The sequence below is a fragment of the Panulirus ornatus genome, chromosome 17 (genome assembly GCF_036320965.1).
Source record: "Panulirus ornatus isolate Po-2019 chromosome 17, ASM3632096v1, whole genome shotgun sequence".
Classification (NCBI taxonomy): domain Eukaryota; kingdom Metazoa; phylum Arthropoda; class Malacostraca; order Decapoda; family Palinuridae; genus Panulirus; species Panulirus ornatus.
In genome coordinates this window covers 3,186,886-3,214,163 of record NC_092240.1, presented here as the reverse complement: position 1 = coordinate 3,214,163, position 27,278 = coordinate 3,186,886, and the positions used below count along the sequence as shown (strand labels likewise).

The 27,278-nt window shown below is 39.9% G+C and overlaps 1 protein-coding gene across 4 annotated transcripts in view; it reads left to right on the top strand.

Annotated features, from left to right (window-relative positions):
* mdy (diacylglycerol O-acyltransferase) overlaps nt 1-27,278 on the top strand; it is a 98,097-nt gene that overhangs the window by 39,403 nt on the left and 31,416 nt on the right. For all 4 annotated transcript variants that reach the window (XM_071671792.1, XM_071671790.1, XM_071671791.1 and 1 more), the window contains 5 exons: nt 3,870-3,922; nt 6,500-6,608; nt 6,731-6,886; nt 11,758-11,914; nt 23,185-23,293. In XM_071671792.1, coding sequence (XP_071527893.1) covers nt 3,870-3,922; nt 6,500-6,608; nt 6,731-6,886; nt 11,758-11,914; nt 23,185-23,293 — 584 coding nt within the window. The remainder of the gene's footprint in view (nt 1-3,869; nt 3,923-6,499; nt 6,609-6,730; nt 6,887-11,757; nt 11,915-23,184; nt 23,294-27,278) is intronic.

The window sequence follows — 27,278 nt, the reverse complement described above, 5'->3', positions numbered from 1 at the left end:
ATTTCTCACATACATTCTTCAAAGCAAACACCTGATCCACACATCCTCTACCACTTCTGGAACCACACTGCTCTTCCCCAATCTGATGCTCTGTACATGCCTTCACCCTCTCAATCAATACCCTCCCATATAATTTACCAGGAATACTCAACAAACTTATACCTCTGTGATTTGAGCACTCACTCCTATCCCCTTTGCCTTTGTACAATGGCACTATGCACGCATTCCGCCAATCCTCAGGCACCTCACCATGAGTCATACATACATTAAATAACCTTACCAACCAGTCAATAATACAGTCACCCCCTTTTTTAATAAATTCCACTGCAATACCATCCAAATCTGCTGCCTTGCTGGCTTTCATCTTCCGCAAAGCTTTTACTACCTCTTCTCTGTTTACCAAATCATTTTCCCTAACCCTCTCACTTTGCACACCACCTCGACCAAAACACCCTATATCTGCCACTCTATCATCAAACACATTCAACAAACCTTCAAAATACTCACTCCATCTCCTTCTCACATCACCACTACTTGTTATCACCTCCCCATTTGCGCCCTTCACTGAAGTTCCCATTTGCTCCCTTGTCTTACGCACTTTATTTACCTCCTTCCAGAACATCTTTTTATTCTCCCTAAAATTTAATGATACTCTCTCACCCCAACTCTCATTTGCCCTCTTTTTCACCTCTTGCACCTTTCTCTTGACCTCCTGTCTCTTTCTTTTATACATCTCCCACTCAATTGCATTTTTTCCCTGCAAAAATCGTCTAAATGCCTCTCTCTTCTCTTTCACTAATAATCTTACTTCTTCATCCCACCACTCACTACCCTTTCTAATCAATATATTTATTCATTTATTTTGCTTAGTCGCTTTCTCCCGCGATAGTAAGGTAGCGCAAGGAAACAGACGAAAGAATGGCCCAACCCACCCACATACACATGTATATACATACATGTCCACACACGCAAATATACATACCTATACATCTCAATGTACACATACATATACACACAGACATGTATGTATATACTCATGTACATAATTCGTACTGTCTTCCTTCATTCATTCCTATCGCCACCCCGCCACACATGAAATAACAACCCCCTCCCTCCTTATATGCACAAGGTAGCGTCAGGAATACAACAAAGGCCCCATTCGTTCACACTCAGTCTCTAGCTGTCGTGTAATAATGCACCGAAACCACAGCTCCCTTTCCACATCCAGGCCCCACAGAACTTTCCATGGTTTACCCCAGACACTTCACATGCCCTGGTTCAATCCATTGACAGCACGTCGACCACGGTATACCACATCATTCCAGTTCACTCTATTCCTTGCGCACCTTTCACCCTCCTGCATGTTCAGGCCCCAATCACTCAAAATCTTTTTCACTCCATCTTTCCACCTCCAATTTGGTCTCCCACTTCTCGTTCCCTCCACCTCTGACACATATATCCTCTTGGTCAATCTTTCCTCACTCATTTTCTCCATGTGACCAAACCATTTCAAAACACTCTCTTCTGCTCTCTCAACCACACTCTTTTTATTACCACACATCTCTCTTACCCTGTCATTACTTAATCAAACCACCTCACACCACATATTGTCGTCAAACATCTCATTTCCAGCACATCCACCCTCCTGCGCACAACTCTATCCATAGCCCTCGCCTCGCAACCATACAACATTGTTGGAACCACTATTCCTTCAAACATACCCATTTTTGCTTTCCGAGATAATGTTCTTGACTTCCACACATTCTTCAAGGCTCCCAGAATTTTCGACCCCTCCCCCACCCTATGATTCACTTCCACTTCCATGGTTCCATCCGCTGCCAGATCCACTCCCAGATATCTAAAACACTTTACTTCCTCCAGTTTTGCTCCATTCAAACTTACCTCCCAATTGACTTGAACCTCAACCCTACTGTACCTGATAACCTTGCTCTAATTCACATTTACTCTCAGCTTTCTTCTTTCCCACACGTTACCAAGCTCAGTCACCAGCTTCTGCAATTTCTTGCCCAAATCAGCCACCAGTGCTGTATCCTCAGCGAACAACAACTGACTCACTTCCCAAGTCCCTCTCATCCACAACAGACTGCATACTTGCCCCTCTCTCCAAAACTCTTGCATTCACCTCCTTAACAACCCCATCCATAAACAAACAACCATGGAGACATCATGCACCCCTGCTGCAAAACGACATTCAGTGAGAACCAATCACTTTCCTCTCTTGCTACTTGTACACTTGCCTTACATCCTTGATAAAAACTTTTCACTGCTTCTAGCAACTTGTCTCCGACATCATAAACTCTTAATACCTTCCACACAGCAACAAAGTTTAATAAGTGAATTGGAACGATGTGGTATACCGGGGTCGACGTGCTGTCAATGGATTGAACCAGGGCATGTGAAGCGCCTGGGGTAAACCATGGAAAGCTTTGTGGGGCCTGGATGTGGAAAGGGAGCTGTGGTTTCGGTGGATTATTCATGATAGCTAGAGACTGAGTGTGAACGAATGTGGCCTTTGTTGTCTTTTCCTAGCGCTACCTCGCGCACATGGGGGGGGAGGAGGTTGTCCTTTCATGTGTGGTGAGGTGGCGACGGGAATGAATAAGGGCAGACAGTATGAATTATGCACATGTGTATATATGTGTATGTCTGTGTGTGTATATATATATGTTTACGTTGAGATGTATAGGTATGTATATGTGCGTGTGTGGGCGTGTATGTATATACATGTGTATGTGGGTGGGTTGGGCCATTCTTTCATCTGTTTCCTTGTGCTACCTCATTAATGCGGGAGACAGCAACAAAGTATGATAAAACTTATAGATAATAATACCAACATGATTCCAAAATCTTCAGGCTTGAGGATCTAGCATTAAGTATGCCCAGGTTTGAAGGGATACAGTACACTGTATATAGGAATGAAGACAGGATTTTACTGTGTTGTTTTATTTTTATAGTCAGAGCAACAGCATGTAACCATCCTAACTAAATGCATCTTAATGATTTAAATGAACAGTCTCTATTTCTTGAGTTGAGAGTATTTTTTTGTAATATTTTTTTCTTATCTACTTCATATTTTTGTAACCATATAATAGCTTCCTTGAATTAGAACATAATCATAATTGACACTTCTAAGTGTTTTAAGTTGGGAGTGGTTTGGCACAATTTTAAGATTTATGCAGCAGATTTGATATTAGAATTATTTGAGTAATATACAGTATTATCACAGATAACTTGATGTTCCCATCCAATTTGACATTTATTTTTGGTGATGAAATTTTATATCTCAAAGATTGTGAAGGTAAAATATGATAAGATTTTTGTGCTAGTACAGAGTTGCAAGTTCTGATGAAGTGAATTTTTCCAAAGTATTTTAATTGAATTGAATGCATAGATTGTTCTCTTTGAACACTTTGAAACAAGTTGTTTCTGTTATTTGATAAAGTAGCTGCAGTTTAATCAAAGCTATCTAGACACTAACTAAAAGAGTGTCTTTTAATTTACAGTTCCTTTTCCTTGTTTACTGCATCTTCATGATTTCTGAGCATAATGTCTTGAGATATTGTTTAGTAATCATGCTAAGATAGGTGTCCTGTTTAAATGTTTACAGCAAATATTGGCATCTTTCTGAGTTGCTTGCAACTAGATAACTAAATATATTAAACTATTTCATATACCAGTGTTGAACAAAGCTGCATCTTTGTTGATAGTTGTCAGAGTTTTTAAAAGTGAGGCATCCTTAAATTAACTTCTAAGATGGACTTGCTCTGTATTGTTTGTTAGGAGTACCTTTAAAGAAATGATAAAGTAAGGTGTACACTAAAAACAAATATTTCATTTTTCCTTCCCAGCTGCGAACATCCATATTCTGTTTGCCTTCTACCTGGAGCATCTCCTAGCCAAAGTAAGACCATTAATATCTTTGCCATCCACTTACTAATATAGATCAACATAGATATGTATGCTTACATGTGTTCAAGAAATGGGACTCCATGAGCAGAGAACTCATTCTCAGAACTGTATAAATAGGTACTTAGATATACTGTATATACATGTGTATAGTTTGAGTTTTTAAGACCAAATTTTTAGGCACAAAATATTGGGTCAACCTATACATGGTTAATAGTTTTGTTAGGTCAAAATCCATGCATGATGGGAAGGGCTTGGAGCAACTTTTAGCTTCAAACATGAAAAATATTTAGTCTTGTCATAAAGTTCTTGTGGAAGATTCTGTGGTACTGTCAGTCTCCATCTCAGTACAAAATAATTTCTTTTCATAAATCTTGTGCACCAACCATGGCTTGCCTTAAAATCTGTGATGACTGATTTCCTTGCTAGTTTCAAGGCAAAGATTCAAATTGATCCTTGGGAAACACCATATCCACTCTGTTGGTGTTCTTTGACATACTTTGCTACTAAACTTCCAACTGTGGCCACTTGTTACACTTTATTAGCACATTTGTTTTTTGACTTATGCTATAAGTTGTGCCGAGAGCATTTTCCAGTATCTATATTTTTTTGATACCTTAAATTCCCTTGCTGCTGCAAAATTGTTGGTCTGTTCTGCATTTTCAATTACTTGGAGCTTGAGCTTTGCTGTAAACTTGTTTCTTCTTGAATCCATGCTGAAGGGAATAAGGGTCAAGCATGTCTACTCTATAACAAGACAATTTGAAATATGCATTACATGTATGTAAGTCATGATGATGAGTCAGGTCATCTACACACACTTCTTTCTTCCATGGTAGGCAAATTTAAAGCTTGTAATCTTTTTTCCATGACGTGGTTTTCTTAATTCTGTTACCATCCTAATTGTCTTCCTCTAGCCCTTCTCTATTTGTTTCTTGCACTCTATGTTTGGTGACCATGCTTGAAAAATATATTCTAGTTTTGGCCTTGTGTAAGATGTGAATGCTCTTTCAGTGTTTGCTAGCAGGTATTTTGTCTTTTATAGTTTCCTAATGTGGGACTCTGGGACAAAACATGGTGGTGGTGAAGTCTACTCCCAAGTCTCTCATAAAAATTTCTTCTAAATAATATCCATTGCATATGACAGCGAGATTGGATGGGAGCGAATGCAGCCTTCCTTTGTCTGTTCCTTGTGCTACCTTTCTAATGTAGGAAATGGCAAACAAGTATGAAAAAGGATAATATTCATATCAATGCCATCTTGCACTGTTTCCATCCTCACTACTTTGCATATACTTAAGGTGAATTTCATCTACCATGGTGTTTGTCTAGTTGCTTTTCACTTTCTTTAAGACATTGTCATCATCCACAGAAAGAGATAGGGAAGAGTCCAATCCATCTGGCAAATCATGTGCACAGATCAAGAAAAGCAATGGTCACAGAACAAACCCAATTGGCATGCTGCTGGTGACCCTTATCCCATTTTTGAAGAGTTCCCTGATGTGCATCTATTGTTCCCTTCCATTGAGATAATCATCTGTTCATTGAAGGAGTCACCCTTATTTCTGCTTGAAAATCCATCTTCTTTACCATTCTCTTGTATTTTAAGTGTAAAATGCATTGTGGCAGTCTGGACACGGACAATCCACCAAGACCTCGTTTAGAACATAGATCACACTCTCATGGAGGTCTTAGGATTATGTACACATTACCTCTTTGCCCTGAAGTCTAGTTGTCTCATATGGTTAGATTTTTCTTTAAAGGAAGTCATTTATTTGCTTTCACAGTATCTTTTCCACTACCTTACAGACCACATTTGTTAAGGAGACTGGTTTGTAGCTCAGTACCTCCAGTCTCCTTTTGGATAAGTTTGGCATTTGGCCCTCTTCTTTTCTCAAAGCCCTTTACCTCTTTCCCTCAACATCTTGAACAACTTGAACAACATTTCAGCTGGTTTGTCATGTGTATCTGCACATGATTTCAGCACATTAAGAGATATTTCATCAGGACCATGAGCTTTATATGGGTCAAAACCTTAAGTATTCTATGTCTTCCTCAAATATGTAAGTGCTTTCTAGTACCTCCCTTTCCATTAAAATGATGTTGAGGTAACAATGTTTTTTGCTATAAACACATTTGAACCTGTAATTCATTTCCTCATATATCCTGATATCATCTATAGCTCTTGATTCTGATTCCCTTAGCCTGATTAGCTGCTCTATAGTTGCCAGTATAGTCTTAATGAATTTGTGGAAAAGTTTTAGAGTAACCCCTACCTTGTTTGCGATATTCTTTTTAGTTTCTCTCTGCCTCCTTTCTTATTTCTCCATACTCATTTCTTGCACCTTATGTGTGACAAGTGTTGGTTAACTGAAGTGCTACGAATATCTTTGTGGCAGCACATCACAAAGCCACTTTCCTTTTTAACTTTTATTGAATGACCCCCCCTCTTTCTCAACCTTGTTCCTGTATTGTATTTAAGACTAAGGTGTATGTTGTATGTGTGTGTGTATGTGTGTATGGACTGTAACTCTGAAAGGTTTTGATATGTGATGCTCTTCTTTTCTTTCAGGACAAAATCCGTGGTAACTTTGAGGTCTACATCCATACAGCACATTTAGCAATCATCTTGCTGATACCAGTTTTCATCCTTGGTATCTGGACCCACATGTTTAGCCTTTGTGAGTGCATACACTTCTTAGTTGTTCATAGATATATTTTGTTGATTTTGTGTTTTTAGTGTGTTTTCATCATTTTTCATAAGTTTTGTGGAAAAAATTGAATTGTCTTTATGTTTTGACAGTGGGACGAACAGTCATCTGTGTGGTTTACACAGTCATGTTTTTGAAGTTGTGGTCATATGCCCAGGTTAATCACTGGTGTCGCTCGGAGAGATCATGGAGAAAAAAATTGTCTCGACGTAGGAGCTTCACCTTTAGAAAAGCACAGGAAAAGGAGAGTAAGTAAAACTTAAGCTTGAAAGCTATCACTAATATACTTAGTTCATATATGTATTAAGCATATCAGCTACAGATTGGATGTGAGCAAATAAGGTATTTCCTCTGCTCCTGGTGCTACCTTGCCAATGTAGGAAACGGTATACAGGTATGAAAAAGAATGATCTAATCGGTAAAATTCGGCTTTTATCGAGGATGTAAGGCATGTGTACAAGTAGGAAGAGAGGAAAGTGATTGGTTCCCAGTGAATGTCGATTTGCAGCATGGGTGCTTGATGTCTCCATGGTTGTTTGATTTGTTTATGGATGGAGTTGTTAGGGAGATGAATGCAAGAGTTTTAGAGAAAGGGGCAAGTATGCAGTCTGTTGTGGATGAGAGGGCTTGGAACGTGAATCAGTTGTTGTTTGCTGATGATACAGCACTGGTGACTGATTTGGGTGAGAAACTGCAGAAGTTGGTGACTGAGTTTGGTAAAGTGTGTGAAAGAAGAAAAGGGTGGGGGAGTAAATGTGAATTTAAAAGCAAGGGTTTTTAGGGCAGTAGGGTTTAGGGAAGTAATTGGGAAAGGGGAAATTTGAATGGAGAAAAAATGGGGGGGGGAAGTGAAGTGTTTTAGATATCTGGGAGTGGATTTGGCAGCAAAATGGAAAAATGGAAAAATGAAAGTGAGGGAAGGGTGGGGGAGGGGGCGGGGGGTTTTTTGGGGGTCATTTTAAAAAAATGTGTAGAAAGGTTGAGAGAGCAGAAGAGGATGTTTTGAAATGGTTTGGTCACATGGAGAGAATTAATGAGGAAAGCTTGACAAAGAGGATATTTGTGTCAGAGGTGGAGGGAACGAGGAGAAGTGGGAGACCAAATTGGAGGTGGAAGGATGGAGTGTAAAAGATTTTGAGCGATCAGGGCCTGAACATGCAGGAGGGTGAAAGGCGTGCAAGGAATAGAGTGAATTGGAACGATGTGATATACGGGGGTCAACATGCTGTCAATGGATTGAACCAGGGCATGTGAAGCGTCTGGGGTAAACCATGGAAAGTTGTGTGGGGCCTGGATGTGGAAAGGGAGCTGTGGTTTTGTTGCATTACACATGACAGCTAGAGTCTGAGTGTGGACGAATGTGGCCTTTGTTGTCCTTTTCTAGCACTACCTCGCATGCATGCAGGGGGAGGGGGTTGTCATTCCATGTGTGGCGGGCTGGCGGCAGGAATGGATGAAGGCAGCATGTATGAATATGTGCATGTGTATATATGTATGTCTGTGTATGTATATGTATGTATACATTGAAATGTATAGGTATGTATATTTGCGTGTGTAGGCGTTTATGTATATACATGTGTATGTGGGTGGGTTTGGCCATTCTTTCGTCAGTTTCCTTGCGCTTCCTCGCTAATGCAGGAGACAGCGACAAAGTATAATGATAAAAAAATTATGATAATATACATATATATACATATATATACATATATGTGAATAAGAGCAAGGTTATTAGGTACAGTAGGGTTGAGGGTCAAGTCAATTGGGAGGTGAGTTTGAATGGAGAAAAACTGGAGGAAGTGAAGTGTTTTAGATATCTGGGAGTGGATCTGGCAGCGGATGGAACCATGGAAGCGGAAGTGGATCATAGGGTGGGGGAGGGGGCGAAAATTCTGGGAGCCTTGAAAAATGTGTGGAAGTCGAGAACATTATCTCGGAAAGCAAAAATGGGTATGTTTGAAGGAATAGTGGTTCCAACAATGTTGTATGGTTGCGAGGCGTGGGCTATGGATAGAGTTGTGCGCAGGAGGATGGATGTGCTGAAAATGAGATGTTTGAGGACAATGTGTGGTGTGAGGTGGTTTGATCGAGTAAGTAACGTAAGGGTAAGAGAGATGTGTGGAAATAAAAAGAGCGTGGTTGAGAGAGCAGAAGAGGGTGTTTTGAAATGGTTTGGGCACATGGAGAGAATGAGTGAGGAAAGATTGACCAAGAGGATATATGTGTCGGAGGTGGAGGGAATGAGGAGAAGAGGGAGACCAAATTGGAGGTGGAAAGATGGAGTGAAAAAGATTTTGTGTGATCGGGGCCTGAACATGCAGGAGGGTGAAAGGAGGGCAAGGAATAGAGTGAATTGGAGTGATGTGGTATACAGGGGTTGACGTGCTGTCAGTGGAGTGAATCAAGGCATGTGAAGCGTCTGGGGTAAACCATGGAAAGCTGTGTAGGTATGTATATTTGCGTGTGTGGACGTGTGTATGTACATGTGTATGGGGGGGGGGGTTGGGCCATTTCTTTCGTCTGTTTCCTTGCGCTACCTCGCAAACGCGGGAGACAGCGACAAAGTATAAAAAAAAAAAAAAAAAAAAAAAAAATATATATGTGTGTGTGTGTGTGCATGTTTTATTTTTTCATTATACTTATTTGCTGTCTCCTTCATTTGTGAGGTAGTGCAAGGAAACAGACTTGTTGTTTGCTGATGACATGGCTCTTTTAGCAAATTTGACTGAGAAATTGCAGAAGCTAATGTCTGAGTTTAGGAGAATGAGATGAAAGTTGATTGATGTGAAAAGTAAGGTTATTAAGTTTAGAAGGGGAAAGAGAAACAAGTTGGTTGGAATGTGAGTTTGAATGGAATGAATCAGGGAGGAAATGAAGGTTTTAGATACCTAACACTGGACATGGTGGTGGATTGAACCATGGGAACTAAAATGAACCATGAGGCGAGCTCAGGGGCAGAGGTCCTAGGTGGTCTGAGAAGTGTGTGGAATGAGAGATTTCTGTCTATGAGAGCAAAGATGGGTATAATTGATGGTATAGTAGTCCCAACAGCATTGTATGGGGGTGAGTTGTATGCCCTAAATACAAAAAATGTAAGTAGTTGGATTTGTTGCAAATAAAAGTGTGGGGCGATGTGTTGTAAAGGGGCATTGGTCAAGTAAGGAATGATAGTATAAGAGACAATGTGATAGCAAGCTGAGTATGACTAAGAGAGCTGAAGAGGAAGCTGAGTGTGACTAAGAGAGCTGAAAAGGAAGCTGAGTGTGACTAAGAGAGCTGAAGAGTGTGTGATGAAATGGTTTGAACATATGAAGAGAGATTGATTAAGAGGATGTAAGTGTCAGAATTAGAGGGATCAAGGGAAAAGAGGAGACTGAGTAGGTAATGGGAGGATGCAGTGACAGATACTTTGAGCTGCTGGGGCTTGAATATGCAGGAGAGTGAGAGGCATGCATGTGATAGAATAAAATGGAGTGATATGGTATATAGGGGGCTGCTGTGTAGTTGCTTTGAATTATAGGGGCCTGAATATGCAAGAGAGTGTGAGGCATGCATGGGATGGAACAAATTGGAGTGGTGGGGTATACAGGGGGCAGCTGTGCAGTCAGTGGGTTGAACACATGAACCAGTCAGGTGACACCACAGAGAGGTTTGTAAGGCTTGGGTGTGGATGGGGGTTTTGGTTTTTGTCCGTTATAAATGACAGCTAGAAGGTGGATATGAGCAAATGAGGCAGTTTTTTGTTCTTTCCTGGTGCTATCCTGCTAATGTAGGAAGCTACAGACGTATAGGAAAATACTTTTAGCTTTGAATCCTTGCATTTTGTTGGCTTTATATATCACAGTTTACTGTGTATAAAGTCCTACACAATAGAAAGATTGTCCTGTTTTCTCTCTGTAAACATGCTGAAGAAGTTGCCAGACACACTGCTTCTAACCCTTCTACTGGTAAATGGTTGCCAATAATTCATCCATTTCTTGGTGGGTTAAAAGTAACCAGTTGCTGGAGTGATATATTATCAGGAAAATATTAAACTGTATTATCTATACCTATCCCTGAAGATAGGGGAAAAAGAGCACTGCTCATGTATGTCCTGCATTTCATAGAAGATAACTGAGAAGGAACTTTAGAGAGAACTCTTTCACTGTATAGCTTGGTTATCTGTTCATGATGCTCTTTTGTTGACTTGGGAAATGGCAAACAGGTATAAAGAAAAAATTAGACTCTTCTGTACTTTGAAAAGATGTTCTGTCTGTCTGCCCCTGATCTGTGGACACTGAGGAAGTTGCTAGATGTATAATGACTAAACTCCATACATAGTTGCCAATAATTCATCCATTTCCTTGGCTGGATAGAAATTGGTGGCTGCTAGGGTGAAAACTTTTTTGAAAAATGAAGGAGGGAATGATGGTAGTGGCAAGGGAGGAATTGAGGGAGGAAGTGGTGGTCATGAGGGATGGTGTGGTAGCTAGGAAGGCAGGTTATGGTGATGTTGGTAAGGGAGGTTGTGGTCATTGTGTGTGTGTGTGTGTGTGTGTGTGTGTGTGGTTGGGGTAGGGGGGTAGGGGCGAAGGAGGGTATGATGGCCCTCTATAGGAGTAAGCACATGGTGGCCTGAATTTGTTATTATGCTATGTTTGTAGACCTGCTGAGAAATTACCAGAAGGTTGACAACTAATCTCCATACACAGTTGCCAATAATTTTATTTTCTTGGCAGGGTATAAATTGCAGGTCGCTGAGGTAGTATGTTTTTGGGAGAGTGTTTTTGGTCAGCAGGAAGTTGTACTAGCAATTGGGAGGCATGAAGAGGAATAATAGCAGGGGTGAGTGGTTATACCACTGAACAGTGCCATTTCTTTGTTTTCGGATGCAGCACAACAAGGGTTAGTTGTTGTTGGAGCATCTACTCAATGTACATCAGAGTCTAAAGGTCAGTGAGTAGCTGGTTAGTAGCCCCCAACTCCACTGGGAACAAGCAGTTAAGGTCCAAGAGTTCCTCAGTCTTCTAGTTACTGGTAATCAATCAGTAACTCCTGATAATGGTTGACTGAGAATTTTTTACTCCTGATATATGTTTAATCAATGTTATTTTTTTGATTTATGTATTTTTGCAAATTTCAGATGCTGAGATGCATAGTGAGAAAAGTGATGAGGCAGCTTCGCTTTGTTTAATACAATATCCAGACAACTTGACCTTAAGTGATCTCTATTATTTCTTTGCTGCACCAACGCTATGTTATGAACTCAACTTTCCTAGGAGCCAGCGAATCAGAAAGCGGTAAGCTGGAGTTATGGTGTAATTCTAATGGTAATGGTATCAGAATGCTTGATTTAGAAAAAGACCGTACCCATATATAATCGTCAAGTACTAGAGAGTTAAAGCTTAGAGGGAGTAGTTGCACTAATGAAATTTTATTAGTCCTGTAATTTTCATGTGTATGCTGTAAGGCATTCCTGATACGATTTATGGGTAGCCCCACTTTGATGACTTATGAGATACTGTCATCTACTTTACTCTGACAAAAGTTATAATTTTTATAAGGTGTCAGAAAGGAAAGGAAGAAAGAAAAAAATGTAAAAACAAAGGCTCCAAGCACACATTTGGGTGCCATAATGAGGTAGGTCACTGATGTTAGTGGGAGGTTTTTCTCCATTATACAAGGCAGCAGATGTAATACCTTTTTTTCATGATTATTTTTCAACTAAAGTTGTGGACAACAAAATCTTGAAGTAAAAATGGGACAAAACTTTTCAGTAATGTTAGTTGTGGCACTTTTGCAGTCAGAGAACAAAGCATGACACCAAGGACTTGTCCTCATGGAGATCCCTATTTGTAATATGACAGTGCAAGCATTCTTCACTGTTTAGATGATAATGATAATCGTAATTTTATTCGGAACCCATACCTCTTCATGAATAGTAAGTAGAAAGAAAAATATGAATAAGACAGAAATTAGTGTACATCATATAACTGCTCCATGAGTAGATCTGGAGGTTGTCACACAACCACATCATCTGAAATTAGTGACAAAAATACTGCATGTAACTAGCATGCCTGAAGCTTTTCTTTCCATTAATTGTGTGTTGGGAAAAGCCGGAGAATTCTATTGTTCCTTAGCATTTCAATCAGGGTATTGATTAATTTTCTGTCTCCTGCTTTAGCTGAGTATTGAATCTCTTCTTGAAGATACTGAAGCATTCAAATTGTTCATGGTGAATATTAATGAGAAACTAACCATCCAGGAACTTTTGTAAATGTTTTAGAGGCTTCAGCCATCCAAAATGGCCAAAAATATTGACTTCAAATGAGAAAACATGGTGTCACCATTGACAAATAATTTTATTCCTTGTTTTATGAATCCCTGTGATCCTCCACACATTTAATTGCATTCTCTTTTTTTTAGGTATATCCTCATATTTTCTCTACATATTTGCTACACTTACTGCCCCACAGATTACATTTTCTTAAGATTTATTAATACTTTCAGTGTTTTCTTCAAAGGCAGCGGTTTCATACATGATGAGGCTCTTGAGCTATGGAAGGATCTTTCCTGCTGTGTTCTGTAGGCAAGTGCACTAAATTCTAGGTGAAATATAACAGGACTCGACCGGATTGTTAATTGGTAGACTTGTTTTCTTGAAAGTTTGTTTCTTTTTGCTTTTTATTTCACTCTGTCTAATAAGAAAATTTATTTCGTGACTGGGAAGCAAGATACCTAAAATATTGTCATATTAATTGGGGAGAAAGAGTACTGCCCATGTATTTCCTGCGTGTCATAGAAGGCGACAAAGGGGCAGGAGCAGGTGACTGGAAATCCCCCTTTCCAAAAGAAAGAACAGAGCAAGGAGCAAAGTGACAATATTTTCCTTTAAGGCTCTGTCATCTGTTCTTGATGCTACCTCTGATGCAGGAAATGGAGAGCAAGTAGAAAAATTAAAGTGAAGCAGTATAGGAGGAAATGCTAGAATATCTCCAGCTTACTGGATAACTGGCTATCAGCAATTGCAAAATGCTATTTCTTGTTATATTATGCCTTCAGATTAGAACCTTTCCAATCTGGTACTCTGTGGTATGGCAAATCCCATGGTCAGGCACATTTTGAATCTGCCACCAGGCCAGCACTGTTAACATTGCTAAGGTGCCAAAATCTTTTTAAATTGCAACCAAGCTAATTAACAGTCCTGGTAATCTCTTTTATTCAGCTGTATTTTAGCCCTTCAGGATGTTATTCAAGAGACTAAGTGGTGCAGAAGATGGTGCTAGTGCTAATAAGCATAAGCATACATCATTATCTATTCTTGAAAAGGTGGAGTTACTGAAAAATTAGATAAAGGAACTTCTGTAAAGACTTAGTGTGAAAACTAGAAGATTGGATCATCAACTGTGTATGACTTGGGGGTCAATTTCTGCTTTCCAGCATTTTCTGTGGTCTAGCAATGGCCAGGTTTCAAGGTTGCCAGATTAAAGAGGTACAATGTGTAGTAGTATTATTATGGAGCAATTTCAAGTAATTCCAAGCTTTTCTTTGGTCACTTTCAAGAGGTTAGATGGCTAAAGGCCCTCAAGAATATGATTTTGGTAGACCAAAAGCTTCTTCATAGGTACTTCATATTTGTGCTACACAGCACTAATGTACTGGATATGAAAAGAGCTTTGAGATGTACTAAAATGTCATCCCAAAATAAGAATATTCCTTATTCAGTATATTACTTATAGCTTTAAAACTTCTAAGTTTTACTGACATCAGATTGCACTCTTAGTAAGCACGCTTCTTAGAATTAGGAGGCTCTCAACAGAAATGAGCAAACATGTATCTAGACAGCTTAACATGTTTCATGTGAATGTTTTATGAGAATTGTCTTATACATGTTAGAAAATACAGTTATGAAATAGATAATGTTTAAAGAACCCTGGGAGAGAACAATAGTGGAGGGATGAAACTTGATGCTCTGTTTATTTGAGATGCTTGATGTTGCCCAAGAAAATTTAGTACACAATAGGAAGATGAGTGAGGAGAGGACATGATTCTCTCTACCTTTATAGGAATGTTCAGGGATATTTAAGTCCTATTAGGCTAAGAAATAAAATGTACGCATACACAAGATTGTATACATTAGTTTGAGATGAACAGGGAGATAGTAAACATACTGAAGGAGGTGGTGTGTTTGTTACACACCTGAGCGAGGAGGAGGGACAATTGGTATGCCAAGTGGTATGAGGTAGCTAATATACTTGATAATAATGCAGTGTATGTATTTACCACATATGAAGAGAAATCATATCTTATAAGTAAGAAACAGGAGTCTTTGCAAATGAAAGCAACGAGTTCAAGGCTAAAACTAATGGAGTATTTTAGGGCTACCTTCAGTGCTGATTGACTCTGGGTGATTGTAGGGTGCAAGTAAGTGATATTCATTATGTACAGTGCAAATAATGAAGGTGCTGTTGTCTAAATGTTGTCGCAAAGGTGCTGGAATAAACATTGTTATCTAAATGATACCTGCCCATACATTTGTGGTGGAGATGTAGGGCAATAATGACTTAAGGTACTACCATTGCAGCTTTGATTTTTTTTTTTTTTTTTGCTTTGTCGCTGTCTCCTGCATTTGCGAGGTAGCGCAAGGAAACAGACGAAAGAAATGGCCCAACCCACCCCCATACACGTGTATATACATACACGTCCACACATGCAAATATACACCTAAATTATGGAGCATGATACCTGCCCATACATTTGTGGTGGAGATGTAGGGTAATAACAACTTAAGGTACTACCATTGCAGCTTTGATATACACCAAAATCATAGAGCAAAATCCCCCATTTCATCCTGAGGTACAGCATATGTTGCACCCCCTATCCTACCCAAAATTGCCCCAAGTTAGAAGCTGCTGGACGGGAGTGAGGGAGGATGAATGGGAGTGTGGACAGTAAAGTGGAAAAGCTGAATGTAGCAGAATTTAACCGAGAGAGGGCAGCATGCTCTCAGCTGGTGTGCCCCAGATGAGGAGCCTATGTGGGGAAAGCTATGGACAGGTACCTCCTACCACACTCTTTGTGGATTCATTGTTTTTTTGTTCTCGTCAGCGATGGAGCATGGAGCAGGAAGGCTCCCCTTTGGCTGAGGAGATGAAGACTTGGAGAACTTTCTGGCTCATCCTGAGGAGTGCCAGGAAGACTGTGTAAGGGAAGATGGGACTAGTGTTTCAATGCAGTGTGAGATGGACAGGACCTGGGCTGGAAGTAGGGACCGCACATGGTGGTCCCAGTTGTGGGATGTGTGTGTGTGTGTCATGGGACCTTGAGGCTGAAAGAGGTAGTTCCACAAAGGCATCTGTATGCTACATTAGTGCAGAACCTATGTTACATATGTTCTCAGGTACTGTATGAGATTCAGGTGAGTTGAATATGCAGACCTGGATCAGGTACACTAAGTATGCATTACAGATGTTAGGCTACAGAGATCATAAGGCTGTATCTTGTTTATTTAGGTTCCTTATAGGGCCAGCCAAGCATAGGGCCATGCGAAGGGAAGATGTTTCACAGGATTTTGGTAGGATGGTTAAGACACTGGAAGAGGCTATTGCTAATGAGGAATCTCTCACTTCACTGGAGACCAAGTTGGTGCTATGCAGACAGGTGAGTGGGGAAAGTATCATAGAATTTGCTGATGAGTTAGTGATAGCTTGGGAATTGTCTCAATGTAAGGGGATGGCATAGGTCCAGGAGGAATAGAGTGTGAAGGTAAGGTTCATAACGGGTATGAAAGAATTCTTGGACTAGGTATGAGGCCTGGCAACTCTAATAGTTATCCTCAGGTGATCTATGACACTAGTGCACAAGGCTAGAAATGTGGAGTTGCTTTGGGAGGGGCCACCCTACCTAGAAATTCCAGGGAAATTTGTAGGCAGGCAACCTCAACACAGAGAAACGGGAAGGGCCTGTGGAAGGACTGACAGGAGACAGGGAATACAGCTAAGTAGAAACTGAGATAACAGATCCAGGACCTGCAAAGTTGCATGCAAGACTTAAGGATGGAAAAGAGGTAGACATGGGCTACTCAGACTGCAAGCCCCAGAGGCAATGAAGGATGTGGTAGGAGAGTGATCCCATTTTCTGTTACTTTGAATGTGGGAGATTTGGACTTGAGGCACAGGATTGTGAGTGGAGGAATATTTGAGAGATCAGACATGGGAAGGGAACAGGGCCACCCCAGCCCATCATCATTACTGGTATAGGAGTTTCAGGAGGGGACACCACAAGGCCACAGGGCCCATCGACAGGGCAGAGATCAGGGGGCTCAAAGAAGTTAATCAGAAAGGATGCTGAGCTAAATGGCCATTCACTAGCCACCTATGTACACATGGGAGGTACAGATATTTGGTCCCTCTGAACTAGGAGCGAAATCCCTCTGATGTTGGAATATTGAAGGGAACGAGTCCATGGGATATACTTTACAGGACACGGGGAATTGACACATGACAGCCAACAAGGGGTAGATTTCCTTTATTGGATACATAGTAGTGGGTGTAGAGATAGTAGAGAGAGTGGTTGTAGGGTGTAGAGTGTTGAAATAGAGGTCACAAGGTGGTCAGTCTCAGAGGGACCAGTTTTTGATGGGGATGAATATCAATGAACATTGCAGGGAGTTACTACTGTAATTATGGAATTTGGGCCCCAGTACACATGGGAGGTCACCCACAGGTCAGTATGGGTAGGATGGGTCCAATGCCTGAGGGAAGTGAAACTGATATAATGGTGCATAGAAAAGGGTCTGCTGGGTTGAGCTCAAATGAGTGAAAGGAGGTCAATCAAAATTTTATCCCAGTGCCAGCAGTTAGTCAACATTTGGGTAGGGTCAGCCAAATGCCTATGGGTGGAGGCTGTGATTGAACCATAAGAGGGGTAAGGGCAGTGGTTGCTGCCAATCCATTACTGATCTCATCATATACAACACTGCATTGTAGACAGGGTGGTAAATGTGGGAAACTCCACCATCCAGCTAGGGAAGGGATGGAAGTTGGGGACTGCCCAGATAGGAACAAAACAAGTGGAGCAATCCTGCTTGGAGGTATAAGTCCATGAAATGAGTGAAATGGGAGGTAGTAATGAGGTGGTGCTGTAAGATCTGGCAGACCTAGGTTTCCAGGTGGACCTAACAGATGTGACTGGGACACACGTAGCCAGCTTTGGCACATATTGAGGTTACATAAAGATGTATTCATGGATGGCAGAGTTGGCCAGGATGTACTGAGGTACTTCATCATGAGATCCCTTTGATAGATGAGATGCTGATTCAGTAGCCTGTTCTGCAAGTACCACCTAATCAGTTGAAGGAAGTAAGAGAGCATATAGAACAACTTAAAATGCAGGGAGTGATAAAGAATACTTCTCACCCGTATGCAGTCCCAGTAGCAGTGTCTGGAAGAAAGATGGAATCATAAGACTTTGTGTTGACCACCACAGGCTGAAGAAGGTCACAAGGGAGGATGCATACCAGATCCCCAGAACTGATGAGGCATTGGATGCTTTTACCAGGGCTAAATGGTTTTACACATTTTATCTTGCTGTGGGCTACCACCAGGTAAAGGTCCACCCTAGGGATGTACACAAGACTGCCTTCTGTACTCTCTTCATGCTCATTGGGTATAAAAGGATGCCCATGGTGCTGAGTACTGCACCATGGATATTTCAGCATATATAGGAAAGCATCTTGATGGGGAGATCTTTTCAGTTTTGCTCTTACATTTGGATGATTTGATGGTCTTTGACATCCCAAGGACACAAGGCCCTGAAGTGGGCAATCACGGAAAAGTTCAAAAATGATATTAGAGGAAGCATGTTGGTGGTACTGATGGATAACCCATTGATCCATCTAGAATAAGCCAAACTTGGGGTGATAGAACAGTGCTGAGTTGCCAGTCTGGCTAAATTTCATTTTACCTTGGAGAACAGGACAGGCAAGGTGATTGGGAATGCCAGAGGTTTGTCATGAAAGGTGAATGCACCAGACCCTGAGGCTGAGGATTCTTCAGATAATGTGGAGGCTTTGGGTGTGGAAGTGATAGTAGTGTTGGGTGATGAGAAAGAGAAAGAAAGGGAGAGTAGCTCCCAGGGGACTACTCTATGGCATCGACGAGGGAAGTAATCAGGGTGATGGGGGATGAGGAGAGAAAGAGGGAGAGTAGCTCCCAGTGGGTGGACCCAACAGAACTCATGGAGTGGTTTTGTCTACTTAGCTTGTCAAGGGAGAACATGAGGGAGTTGCATCAACAGGGCCCATGCATTGAATGCTCCGTAAAGTGTATAAGAGGCATCCTTAAGGAGCATGAATGACATAACCTGCCAGATGAGACTGTTTTCAGAGCCCTATGGAAATGGAGGAATAACTTATAACTAGAGGAGCAAGTCTTGGTTAGATGGTGGAACAGGCTTGGGAGGAGGGAGGTCAGACAGCTGGTACTACTTTGTCCTCGATGCAAGAAAGCCATTAGAGCTACGCATGAGAAGGTGGGATGTTAAGTGATGGAGCAAACCACCCGAGTGTTAAAAGTACCACTGCTACTTGTCAGGCATGGACCAGGATATTGCAGAGCACTACCATAAGTGTGCCAGATGTTTCATGGCCAAAGCTGTGGTGCCAACAGTAGTAACACCAGCTGCCCCACTGATGGCAGACCAACCCTTTCATGTGTTTACCCTGGATTTCACAGTTTGGGTGGCTTTCAGCAATAGGCGAGAAAACATCCTAGAAGTGACAGACATCTTTTCTAAGTATACCTGGGCATTGCATTGTGATCAGCAAGTCACTACCATGGCAAAGATCCTAGTAGAGATATTCAAAAAGTGTGATATACCTCAAAGGCTTCACTCTGATAAGTACACAGTTTCAGAGAGGACTGATCAAAGAACTGGTTCTGTTGTGGGAAACTGAAATATCCCAAACTACACAATATCACCCTACAGGGAACAGTCACTATGAACAGTTCCACCTACCCTTGTATCAATTATTGTGAAAATTGGAAGTAAAGGAGAAGAGACAGTGGGCAAGACATCCAGGAAGATTAATGGCACCCAGTAACAGAATTTAGATTGTATTTGTTTTAGGCAGGGAACTGAATCTACACCTGAATTTGATTCTTGAACTGAAGACAAATGAGATAGTCAGATGATTAGGTTATTACTCATCATGAAAACTTACAGAAGGCTTGGGCATTGCTTGGGACAACCTTAAGAAAGCATGTCGAGAGAGGAAGAAGTGGTAAGACCAGGGGACAAATGAAGATAAGTCAGATGATTAGGTTATTACTCATCATGAAAACTTACAGAAGACGTGGGCATTGCATGGGACAACCTTGAGAAAGCATGTCAGGAGAGGAAGAAGTGGTATGACCAGGGGGTCAGGGGACAGTCCTTATGAATAAGCCATAGAGTTTTACTCGGGAACTTTAAGGTGGGTGTGAAATCCAGGATAAGTGGCTGGACATGATATTTATAGTGACCAACAGACCAGGAGAAGAGGAAGGTATATATAGCATTATACCAGAAAATGGAGAGAATGAGGTAAGAGTTATACATAGAATGAACTTGAGAGTGGTACCTGGGGAAGACTTTGAGAAGGTTAAGGAGAGCTCCAGTGAGGAGGATGGCGATGTGACTTCAGATGAAGGGGAAGCAGGAGATACAAGTGGCATGGGAGGACCCATGGGATGTGAACCCAGGAGGAGCATCAAGTATAGAACAGGAGCCAAATATCAGATGGTCAATAGGGATGGGGCATAGAAGACAGCATAATGCTGGGAAACACCCAACTATGCACAAGCTACTGTTGTCAGCATTGTATAGGTGTTGCAGGATTAGAGTAGGCTGACAAGAGAGGTAGAGTAGAGAACTGAACTGGCAGAGGGGCTGACACTCAAGCAGGCAATAATCCATACCCTGTAGAGGTTGGTCAGGGGGACCATGGTGAAAGTTAATCAGGGGTAGGATACATGTAGCATAAGGTCATGTAAGGTAGCATTAGGTAATATGTGCTGGCTGGTCTTTCTCAGGGAGGACGTTTAGGGAAGTACTTCATGAGGGCTACGATGAAAGTTTGCCAGAGTGAGTATAAGGAAATGCAATTTTAAAATAATGTTTAGAGAACTTTGTGAGAGAACAGTAGTGGAGGGATGGAACTCTATTCTCTCGCTTTCATTTGAGATGCTTTGCATACCCAGGAAAACATTTTACACAGTAGCAGGGTGAGTGAAAAGAATACAGATGCTTCATGCTACCTTTGTTGGTATTGGTATGTTCAGGGATATTTGAGTCCTATCAGACTAAGTAGTGAAGTGTGAGTTTATATACACAAGATTGTGTACATTACATGAGAGTTAAACAATAAAATGATAAGGAACACGAGATTTTAAACATTTTGATGGGAACTGGTTTGTAACAGTCCAGAGTGAGGATGGGGATAGGAGGTACATAGAGTAGTATGAGGTACCTAATATACTTCATAATATGAAAGTACCATATGTGAATGGAAATCATGTGAGTAAGATATAGGAATCTCTGTAAACGAGAGCGTAGAGTTCAAGGCTAATAACTAATAGTTGATAGTTTAGAGCTGACTCGACTACTGTTTGACCCTAGGTGATTTTAGGGTGCAGGTGTGACATTCATTGCGTAAGGTGCTATCACTGAGGGTGCTACTGTTTAACTGTCAGTAGAAAAGGTGGTGGAATTAATGTTGTTTATCTAAAGGTGCCCTGTTATTATCCGGGGCTTATACTGAATGGTATCCCTTCTTACATACGCAGTCATCACTGTATAGATAAGTGCTGCTGCATAGCATCTATGGAGAGGACTGACAGCATTATGTCATCATCATAACTTGTGTTGTAAAAACAAGTAATTGAAAAGGGGTATGTATCATTCTCCGTATGGGAAAAACAATTAAAATATTCTAACATTTCATCTTGAAAGAGAGCACCTGCTGCCTTGGGGAAACCAATTCAAACTGCTTTAACATATCTGAGGATACATTTCCTTACTGAATTACAAATTGTGTTTGTACCCTTTTGTCTGTTTGATGTACACATCCCAGTGATTTAAATGGTCCATTGTCAAGGATAGCAAGTCAAGGACCTCTTGATCTTACGTCTTTGCCTTAAGTTTCTTTTGTTCGTACATGAAAAAGTAATAGTGCATCTTATTCAGAAACATTTTGTTTGATTGCATGGTATCACAATTCCTATTTAGACAGCAGGCATCCTTAAAGAAAATAAGCAAATGTTGGTGAAGACTCTAAGGCCAGTCTCACTGTAATATACTAACTCCTCTTATCCATTCAGCACTTATTATGATAAGACACTCCTGGTTTTTCTTCCCAATTTGAAAATGCACCTCTGACATGCATCCTTTATTTGCTTGGTGAAGTTCGTCCCTGTACCTTGTGGTGCATTTTTCCATTATTCTTATCATATTTAATTGGTTTTGTTTACTGTTTCTTAACATGAATGGTATAAATTCGTTTACAGAATTAAGTAGCACACTGATCATCACCCTTAATGACATGTAATCTTGGTCATTAGATATATCCGACTACTGGAGTGCTGTGGGAGACCCATGAAAGGAGTTCTGGAGTTACAAGATTTAAGTTCATGGGTTCCATTACAAAAGTAGATATGCTTATGTTCTTGTCATGTTTCCCTATTTTTTCTTTTAGTTTTGAGGAATGTGCCATGTAAGGTAGTGGAACTCAAACTGTGCTCAACTATGTCAATTCCTCAAAAGGATAATCTTTTTGTGTGCCTATCATGCTAAAGTAACTTATTGTGTATTCACCATTGCTTGTTGTTTGCATGGAGTCATCACACAGTACTTTGTTTTTTTTTAATCATCAATGTCTCTTATTACTGGTCCTCATTTTTTGTTAATAGATTGATTAGCTAATAAATTTCAAATCATTCTCTGCTGTAATTGTGGCATGTCGTTTATATAATTGTAAATTCCTTTTATTTGAATTATGGACATAAATGTCGATGCATTTCTCATTTTTCCTTCCCATCTCACTTTAGAATACCTATGTATATCTAGTTGGTTAAACCACCTACAGTATTACTTTTTAAACTGCTTAGTATTGATTTTTTCTACTCCTAGAATTATTTTCACTTTTCATTTATTCTTTTATAATGTCCCCTTTGGTTCTGTGTTTGTGCGATGATAGATGATTCCTGAATTTTAATATCATGCTTGTCTTGTTTTCAAAATTGTTTTCTATTCCTTCCTGTAAAATCATCTCATTTCTCATAACAGACTCTGTGCACAGTAGCTATCAAGGTTTGGGGCTGGGGACCTCATTTCTTCAGAATTAACTCTTACACATTTGTATGTATGCACTTAATCCATCCCATGAAAATGAGAATGGAATTAAATGGTAATTCTAATAGATATTGTTTTCTTTAACATTCTTTAAAAATTGGTCGTACTCAAACATTGTATGAACAATAAATGGCGTGCCTCTGAATGTTTTACAGTATACTACCTCCTTTTTTCTTGGCAGATTCTTGTTGAGACGAATGTTGGAGGTGATAGTAATAAGCAACATTTTGATGGCTATGTTTCAGCAGTGGATCATACCTAGTGTCAAAAATTCATTCCAGGCTTTTTCTGTAAGTTTGATAGTGTTTTATCAAAAACATTCATAATCTCATTTGTATTGTGTATACTTTTCCCTTTAAACATGCAGCACATGCAGAAACCTTTTTAACACTGTCACTGTGTCCAGTTCATATATGAACTGGCATTTCTTTATCCTGTTCAGTGTTGCCTGTGTGTATACATTTAAAATTCTTGAATTGATCCTCTTTGCCTTAATGCAAAATATAGAGCTGTTAATGTTTGTATCATAGTCGTATCCCACACATTGTTGCTACAGCTTAACCTTTATTAACAATGGTCAGTTTATGTGGGAATAAGGAGATCTTTACATGATATGCACCCTCACATTATGTAATGATTTGTACAACTGTGAGTCTTACAAGGTTATAGATATTAATAATGAAAACACAAAGTAATCGTATTTGTGAAGAAAAAAAATCCAAAAATACAACACATCTTGCCACGTATGCCGAACAGTTTTCTGGATAACCTTAAATGCTTGGAATTGGAGCAGTATGTATTAGAGGACGTAACTTGTATTTAGAAAATGATGTTCTAGTTAATCATAACATCAAACTTATGGAGATTGTTTCTAGAATATTTGAGAATATAATACACACAGGGCATATTATGATTTCCACAGCAAAAGGGTTGAGTAGTTTTTATATTTACAATAGAGTACTTGCAAACACTGAATTACCATAGAAAGTGCTACAAGATGATCTTTCATGAATTCAGAGTATGCTTCGTAAATGCCTTAAAAACCCTGGTGAATGCCCCTATAACTCTTGATCTGAGTACACCCAATTCAACATTTCAATCTGTAAAGAATTTTGGTTTCTGCTTGTGTGCTGTCTCAAATTCCCCTCATCATAAATTCACGATGAATGGCTATAAAATAATAGTATTTCTGTAAAAGAATGTTCATTTACCAGTCTGCCACTCCGTATTTATTATATCTCTCTATGTATCATCTCTCCATTCCCAATTCTGTGGGGTTGCTCAGATGCATAATTCGTATTACACCTGGTTAAGACTTCTCAATATTCTTTAAATGATATATTTGTTTCACTTTCTTCCTTTTGCTCTTGTAGAATTACTCAGTATTTGAAATCCTAGTTCTTAATGCCAGCAGTTTGAAAGATGATGAATAACAGTAACACTAAGAAAGTGGCAACTGGAGAGCTCCATTTATGTACAGAAAATGCATCAGAGGTTTATAGTCATTACCTATACTGTATACATACTTGCAAATGTTAAAACAGCAGTGCCAAACTTTAGATCATTTATTTTTTTTCTCTCTGTCCAAAGGATAAATATCAAAAAGAAGTATTTTGCTAAAAGATATAGTGATCACATTGGAATGAAAAATTAATGCAGAGAGTTGAACAGCAAACATGGAGACTTAATGGGTGATTGAAATATATTGATATTTGTTAAAATTGGAAATACTACTGGCAATTAGTAAATGTAGAAAAATCATTTATTATGTCCCAAAAGAATGTAGGCTGATAGAAAAATAATCAAACTACATAAATATACAAATTTAATATGGTTTACAACTGAAACCAGCTGAAAGGTCAGTTGATGTAAATTGTCTTGTGAGGAAGAATTGACTGATAATAATGCCTTGGTAGAGTGATAGCTTGAAAGGATAATTGATTGAAAAAAGCAATTGATAACAAAAATGATAAAGTATTAAGTGTTTGATATTAAGTCAAAATTATCATACAGACATTGATAGATGAAGTATTGCATACAGGTGTAATGATAATTTTGAAATGAAAAAACTATTGTGATGAAAAATGAAATGGCATTGATCAGCCAGTTTAAAACACTCTCTTAAAGAGTAATAATTCTAGAATACGCAAACTAAGGAGGAAAAATATACTAATAATTTCATTTTTGAAAAGTTCTTAAGAAATAGTACATTTTCTTAATACTTGATTGCTGTTTCTTTCATTTGTGAAAGACTAAATTCACTCACAAGCTCTCATCCAATCTTTAGCTATCTTGTGTTATGCACCAAAACCATACTTTCCTATTAACAACCAGGCCCCACAGACCTTTGCATGATTTAACCCGGCTGCTTTACATGCTTTGGTTCAGTCCATTCACAGCACCTCAACCCCTGTATACCACATCATTCCAATGCACTGTATCCTGTGCATGCCATACACCCTCAAACATGTTCAGGCCCTGATCACTCAAAGTCCATTTTACTTCATACACCTTCTCTTTGTTCCCTTCTGACATATATATCCTCATTCTCAACATCTCACTCATTCCCTCTACTTGTCCAGCCATTTCAGCACTTTACCACACTCTTTATTATCACACCTTTCTCCTATCTTTCAGTTACTTACTTGATCAAACCACCTCACATCACATATTGTCCTCAAACATTTTATTTCCAACACATCCACCGTCCTCTGCACATCCTCATCTATAGCACATGCCTTACATCCATACAAAATTGATGGAACTACTATCATTGTTGGAACTACTATAACTTTAAAAATACCCAATTTTGCCCTCCCAGGTAACATCCTCACATTCCACATTCTTCAGTGCTCCCAGAACCTTCGCTCCCTCATCCACTCGATGACTTACTTTTGTTTCCATGGTTCCAGTTGTTGTTGATGTCCACTCCCAGATATCCAAAACTCTTCTCTAACTTCGATTTTTCTCCATTCAAACTTACATTGCCATCTAACTTGCCCTCTACCTTGCTAAACCTAATAACCTTGCTTTTATTCACATTTACTATCATACTGATGTCTGGTCATCATTCCTAAAAGATTTGGGGAGTCCTGTGTAGATGCCCTTGATATATCTAAGGCTTTTGACAGGGTGTGGCATTGGGGTCTGAGCTCTAAGCTCCCCATTTTGGCTTCCCTCCCTCACTTTGCTCCTTCGTATCTGCTTCCTTTCTGGCCAATCTATCTCTGTGGATGTTGATGGATCACCCCCCCCCCTCAACAGTGGTGTCCCTCATGGTTCTGTCCTCTACACTTTTTCTCTTTTTTTCAATGATTTCCTCTCTTCCACAAATAATGCAATGCACTCATATGCTGATGACTCAGCACTGCATTCATTCACATCATTCAATTCTGCTCCCTCTTCTCATACTCAATCTGCATCTTGTTTTGACACAGCCACCTTAGTAAATTTGGAATTGGGTAGGATATCTCAGTGGGATACACAAAATCTTGTTAAGTTTAATGCCTCCAAGACCCAATGTCAACCCATATCTCTATCGAAAACTCCTCATACCTCATCTCTCCTTTGCCAGTTTTGTAATTCCACCTCTTGACTCAGTGAACAAACTTGTCATTACTCTTTCTTGGAAACTTCACATTACAGGAATAGCTAAGTCTGCTTCTAAGAAACTGGTGTCCTATTTAGATATGGAAACTTCTCTTCTGAACAGTTGCTCTGTTTATACAAAGGATTGATTCGTCCTTGTATGGAGTACTGCTCTCACATTTGGAGTGGTTCAAGCTCTACATCCTAACTAGACAGAGCTGAGTCAAAAGTGAACTGCCTTATAAACTGTCCCAGGCTAAATTTCAAACTGGACCATCATGCCCTATGCCACAATGTTGGTTCACTTTCCCTTTTCTAAAGGTATTACTTTGGTTTTTGCTCCCGAGAGCTGGTTGCTCGTGTGCCAACACCACTAGCTATACCATGCAATACTTAGCAAGCTGCTGCATCACATGATTATTGTATGACCATCAGCAACTCAAGGGTGGGCCATTTTGATACCAGCTTCTTTCCATACATGTTGAAGCTCTGGAACTCTCTACCTTCTCATGTCTTTTCCAATAACTATGACCTAGCACATTTCAAAAGACAGGTTTTTCACTTTCTCAGAAATTCCTAAATTCTTTCTCCTGTTTTTCCTTTTTCTGTTTCATAATTCTCTCTATATTTCAGTTAAGGCCTGATCTTGATGTGAACTTTTGACTGTGACTGGAGCCTTCAACATAG